Source organism: Eucyclogobius newberryi, unplaced genomic scaffold (assembly GCF_026437365.1).
Source record: "Eucyclogobius newberryi isolate DKJ021-1_F unplaced genomic scaffold, fEucNew1.0.hap1 SCAF_99, whole genome shotgun sequence".
NCBI classification, from domain to species: Eukaryota; Metazoa; Chordata; class Actinopteri; order Gobiiformes; family Gobiidae; genus Eucyclogobius; species Eucyclogobius newberryi.
The window spans coordinates 222,501-228,436 of NW_027316542.1; the positions used below are offsets into that span (position 1 = coordinate 222,501).

The 5,936-nt window shown below is 45.2% G+C and overlaps 1 protein-coding gene across 1 annotated transcript in view; it reads right to left on the minus strand.

Moving 5' to 3' along the window:
• LOC140354556 (fibrinogen C domain-containing protein 1-like) overlaps positions 1-4,838 on the minus strand; it is a 17,006-nt gene extending 12,168 nt beyond the window's left edge. Inside the window, exons 1-3 of the mRNA XM_072439597.1 lie at positions 4,575-4,838; positions 4,243-4,263; positions 3,985-4,137 (exon numbers count right to left, since the gene is read on the minus strand). Of these exons, the coding sequence (XP_072295698.1) occupies positions 3,985-4,137; positions 4,243-4,245 (156 nt within the window). The 5' untranslated portion in view covers positions 4,246-4,263; positions 4,575-4,838. The remainder of the gene's footprint in view (positions 1-3,984; positions 4,138-4,242; positions 4,264-4,574) is intronic.
• Positions 4,839-5,936: the final 1,098 nt, after the last annotated feature.

Sequence of the window (5,936 nt, forward strand, 5' to 3'; positions counted from 1 at the left end):
AATAATGCAAACTCATTACACTTGGATGTGGAAATAAGTTCTAACGGCAGCTGAGCTGGAGGGTTTGTTAATCTGTTTACTGTGGCAAACAGGACACGCGAGTTGTTACTGCAGCTTCCAATTATTTCAGAAAAATATCTTTCCCTAGTTCTACATAAGATTAGGTTGTACATATTCAGTTTTTCTTTGTAAATCTCTTTTTGAACCTGGAGCTTTGACTTGCGCCATTTCCGTTCGGCCCTGCGGCACTCCCTTTTCTGTGCCCTGACCCAATCATCATTTCTCCACGGCGCCTTCTGCTTATTTTTAACCATTTTAGCCTTTATAGGGGCGATGGTGTCCAGAACATTCAAAACACTAGATGTAACAGAGTTCAACAAATCATTTACATTAGAACATGAGACATTTTCAAAGTTTATCATTTCCATAAACAGTGCACCTGTGCCATCACTTATGTGTCTCCTCTGAACAACTGCAGGACCAACCGGAGGTTGGGGAGAAACAGACAGGTCAAAGAAGACACAGAAATGATCAGACAGAGCAACATCGATCACATTAACATTTGAAATATTTACCCCCTTTGTAATTATGAGATCTAGAGTGTGTCCTTTGCTGTGGGTGGGGCCTCTCTGCTGTGGGTGGGGCCTCTCACATGCTGAGTAAGACTGAAGGTTTCAAGGACAGCATCAAGCTCTTTAGCGTTTCTGTCACAAATATTATCAACATGCACATTGAAATCACCTGTAATGACCAAACCATCAAAGTCTGTGCATATGACTGAAAGCATCTCAGTAAAATCATCAATAAAACTTTGGCAGTGCTGGGGAGGCTTGTATAAAACAATGAAGAGAATGGATGGAGACCGTTTTAGCTCCATTTTAAAGGATACATACTCAAATGATGAAAACACCCCAAAAGACAACCTGCGGGTAATTATTTCATCTCTAAAGATAACACAGACTCCACCCCCTTTTTTGTTTTCTCGTGTTTCAGATTCAAACTTAAAGTTGGGTGGAGCAGATTCTATCAGAACTACATTTCCTGTGTTTTTGTCAAGCCATGTTTCAGTTAAAAACATAAAATAAAGATTATAAGAAGAAATAAAATTATTAATTAAGAGAGATTTGTTACATAAGGATCTGACATTTAGCACAGCAAGTTTCAGACTAGTTTCAGTGAGACTGGGCTTTATCTTTTCACAGGGAATATGAATCACATTTCTCAGATTGGGCCTGACTCGCATTTTGTTTTTCCATCTCTGTGATGATGTGACTACAGAAATAGCACTAGGGGGGGCTCTTTTTACATAGGGCCCCGGGTTGGTTTGATTTTTAATGTGACAATAAGTCCCGGCAACGCTGAGACCCAGTGCATCCTAGCTATGGGAGATACCAGGTGAGAGACGAGGGGGGATGGGTGGTGGGGCTTTTGTTGGTGTAGTCGGCTTGTGCAGGGAAGAGTTGATAAGTATTGACATAGCCCTTGCTATATTGGGCGTGAGTGGAGCCATCTTAATGCCTGATTTGATCAGACTTTCAAAATGGCTGGGAAGGCCCATGGGTGAGAGTGGAGATGAGAAGGAGAATGAAGAATCTTTAGTGGGAGTAGATGTTGCAGGGGGAACCCAGGGCTGGTGTGAAGGCAGGGGCGATGACAGGGATGTTGTTGGGCTTGTCACAGATGGGTCCAAGGCCTTTGAAGATTGTTCCTTTGCTGGAGGCGGTGGAGGTGAATGTGGAGCAGCTGGAGCTGAATCCTTTGCTGGTGGTGGTGGAGCAGCTGCTGATGAATCCTTTGGTGGAGGCTGAGGTTGTGGTGCTTTTGATGTTGAAACATTGGCTCGGTCTCTGGCTGATGGAGCAGGAATTCTTCTCTCATTCCTCTCTTCTCTAACTATCTGCTCAGGACCCTGTCCAGGCCCAGTCCAATGCCTCAGAGCGAGGAGCAGGTTCTCTGTCAGCACCCTCACTCCACCTCTGCACAGGTGGGGGCCATTTCTCTTAAACAGGTCCTCTCGTTTCCAGAATAGATAGAAGTTCTCAATATAGTGTAGTCCTCTCGGAGAACACTCTTTGGACAGCCATGTGTTCAGCTGAAGAAGCCGGCTAAACTTGTTTATCCTCCTGTCGATGTTTGGAAGAGGTCCACTTATGAAAGTTTTGATTTCCATTTTATCAAGCACGTCGAATAACTTCAAGAAGTCTTTTTTCAAAACTTCAGTCTGTTCCCGCCGCATGTCCACTGCACCCACGTGCACAATCAGCTGTTTAGCTCCTCCATGCTTAGCCATAATATTTGGAAGGAGTGACGTTATCTCAGAAACAGTGGCGCTTGGAAAAGAATGTGTGTTTATCTTTTCATGCGTCACGTGACTTATCGCGCCGTCCCCAACTAAAACAATGACCTTGGCTCCTGGCACAGATCCTTCTCGCTGTATTTTGGCCACGTCATCTTTCCTTTTTTCATTTAATTCCATCTCTGAAAGTGGTAAAAATCTGTTTGTGAGCTGTATTTTAGGTGACTTCACGTTATCTTTGTATCGTTTAGGCTTTGCTCCAAGTTTGTTCCAAGAAACAGCCTGGTCTTTCTGGTTTTTAGACAGTTTTGGAAACGACACAGAGTCACTGCGGTTTAGGTTGAAAGTAGCAGTTTTTCTTGTAAAAAGTGTGCTCTTCTTACCGTCGGTTGACACAGGAATGGTATCGTGAAGAACTTTTTCAGATTCCAAAACAAATATCCGTGTTTTCAGCTCATTAATTTCTTGTTGATATTTCCGACAGCGTTCACAGTCTTTCTCACTTCTTCTCCCGGACATGTCGCTGGCGTCAGATATGTCGTTAAAACTGGAAAAATGTTCTTAAAATCCTTGGTTTACTTGAAAAAGTCTAAAGCAAAAATGTTTGGAAGACAAAAACTGATTAAAAAGCAAAATAAATAAGGAAAGCAGCGATAGCAAGCGGAGCGAGCGAAAAAGCGTGTGCAGTAGCAGTAGTAGCAGTAGTAGCAGTAGTAGTAGCAGTAGTAGTACTAGTAGTAGCAGCAGCAGTAGCAGTAGCAGTGGCAGTAGCAGTAGCATTAGCAGTAGCAGTATTAGCAGTAGTAGCAGTAGTAGCAGTAGTAGTAGCAGTAGTAGTAGTAGTAGCAGTAGTAGTAGTAGTAGCAGTAGTAGCAGTAGTAGTAGTAGTAGTAGTAGTAGTAGTAGCAGCAGCAGTAGCAGTAGCAGTGACAGTAGCAGTAGCATTAGCAGTAGTAGCAGTAGTAGCAGTAGTAGTAGCAGTAGTAGTAGTAGTAGCAGCAGCAGTAGCAGTAGTAGCAGTAGTAGCAGTAGTAGCAGTAGTAGCAGTAGTAGCAGTAGTAGCAGTAGTAATAGTTTTAGCAGTAGCAATAGCAGTAGTAGCAGTAGTAGTAGCAGTAGTAGTAGTAGTAGTAGCTGCAGCAGTAGCAGTAGCAGTGACAGTAGCAGTAGCATTAGCAGTAGCAGTAGTAGCAGTAGTAGTAGCAGTAGTAGTAGTAGTAGTAGCAGCAGCAGTAGTAGCAGTAGTAGTAGCAGTAGTAGTAGTAGTAGTAGCAGCAGCAGTAGTAGCAGTAGTAGCAGTAGTAGCAGTAGTAGTAGCAGTAGTAGTAGTAGTAGTAGCAGCAGCAGTAGTAGCAGTAGTAGTAGCAGTAGTAGTAGTAGTAGTAGCAGCAGCAGTAGCAGTAGCAGTGACAGTAGCAGTAGCATTAGCATTAGCAGTAGCAGTAGTAGCAGTAGTAGCAGTAGTAGTAGCAGTAGTAGTAGCAGTAGTAGCAGCAGCAGTAGCAGTAGCAGTGACAGTAGCAGTAGCATTAGCAGTAGCAGTAGTAGCAGTAGTAGCAGTAGTAGTAGCAGTAGTAGTAGCAGTAGTAGCAGCAGCAGTAGCAGTAGCAGTAGCAGTGACAGTAGCAGTAGCATTAGCAGTAGCAGTAGTAGCAGTAGTAGCAGTAGTAGTAGTATAAAGTACTCACGGTCCATCCTCCTCCGTCCGTGCTCATGTCGCAGAAAGCCCTGAAGCCTCGAGGAGCGTGAGGTGGATACAGATCATAAACACCGTCTGAGGAGGAACCTGAGCGCAGAACCTCACTGCAGTCTGTGGGACCTGAGTGAGGCTTCAGTGCTGACCTCTGACCTCTGACCTCACTGCAGTCTGTGGGACCTGAGTGAGGCTTCAGCGCTGACCTCTGACCTCTGACCTCACTGCAGTCTGTGGGACCTGAGTGAGGCCTCATCTGGAGCCGAGACAGAAGCTAGAGAGGAACAGAGCAGAACATGACCTCTGACCTCTGACCTCACTGTTCTGTGCACTGTTGTCATGACGTTGTCCCTCACTGTGAAGGGGCGTGTCTCCACAAACCTGCACCACGCCTTCAGATGTTTGATCTGCTGAAGTGAGTCTGTTCCACCTGATGACATCACCAGGTGGAACAGTGCTGTGCTGCTCGTGGTGGAGTGGTTAATGCAGTGTTGTGAGTTTACCGTATGTCCTCCCCGCTCTCATCCCCATTTCCCGTCTAATAAAGCCACAAAACCCTTTAAAAAATAAAGTTTGATCGCTGACCTTTGTGACCTCTTCCTGGTTCCGCCGTAGAGACTCCGCCTCCTGACGCAAAAGCTCCGCCTCTTTCCACCGCTGGTGAGCATGGCCTGAGTGGTGATTGGTCAGAGCCAGGCCCCGCCCCTCGCTCTCCTGATTGGTCAGTGCCGACAGCAGTGACGTCTGCAAAGCCTCAAGTCTCTGAAGAGTCCGGTCGAGTTCCAAGCACCGGTCCCCGAGAACCGGGTCTGGACCAGGACCGAGAACCGGGTCTGGACCAGGACCATGACCCAGTTTAGTGGAGAGTCTTGGAGAGAATCTGAGGATCAGAACACACTCACACATTCACCCTCCTGGTGGCGCTGTTTCTCCAACAGTTGCATTTCCCTGTGAATAATGAGACCTTTGACCTTTGACCTGGAGTTATGAAGAAACAAGACACATTTTGAGCTCCTCCCACTCTTCATCTGTCAAAACAACATGAGCTTCTCTTTCATTTGTTTTTAATATATTTAGTATTTGTCCAGATTAGAAATGCATTGATATAATTTAGATATTATTCCTCTTGAAAGTTCTGCTTTATCAGCCTTGATAAACATCTCAGTCAGAGGTTATAAAGGTCAGAGGTTATAAAGGTCATAACTCTTTATATGTAAAAACTATAAAAGTCTGTTTCTCTTTCAACTCCTCAAATCTTTTCATGTGATTCTCTTTTACATCTGGTGAAAAACCTTTAGACCTTTTGTCCTCCAGACCTTTTGTCCTCCAGACCTTGAGTCTCAGCTCAGTTCTATTTGTACAAAACCTTTGGTCATAAAACTTGACCAGTTTAAGTTTGTAACGTCTGTGTTTAGTTTGTTCTGATCAGCTCCTTCCATGTCGTAAGAACAGATTTGAGCCAGAGATTCTTCACTTCCTCCTCATGACCCAAGCGTCTGTCATCTGCAGTAAGAACTGTACAGGAACCTCAGTATAAGACCTGTACAGGAACCTTAGGCACCACATGACTCTCAGTATAAGACCTGTACAGGAACCCCCGGCACCACATGACTCTCAGTATAAGACCTGTACTGGAACCCCCGGCACCACATGACTCTCAGTATGAGACCTGTACAGGAACCTCAGGCACCACATGACTCTCAGTATAAGACCTGTACAGGAACCCCCGGCACCACATGACTCTCAGTATAAGACCTGTACAGGAACCCCCGGCACCACATGACTCTCAGTATAAGACCTGTACAGGAACCCCCGACACCACATGACTCTCAGTATAAGACCTGTACAGGAACCTCAGGCACCACATGACTCTCAGTATAAGACCTGTACAGGAACCTCAGGCACCACATGACTCTCAGTATAAGACCTGTACAGGAACCCCCGGCA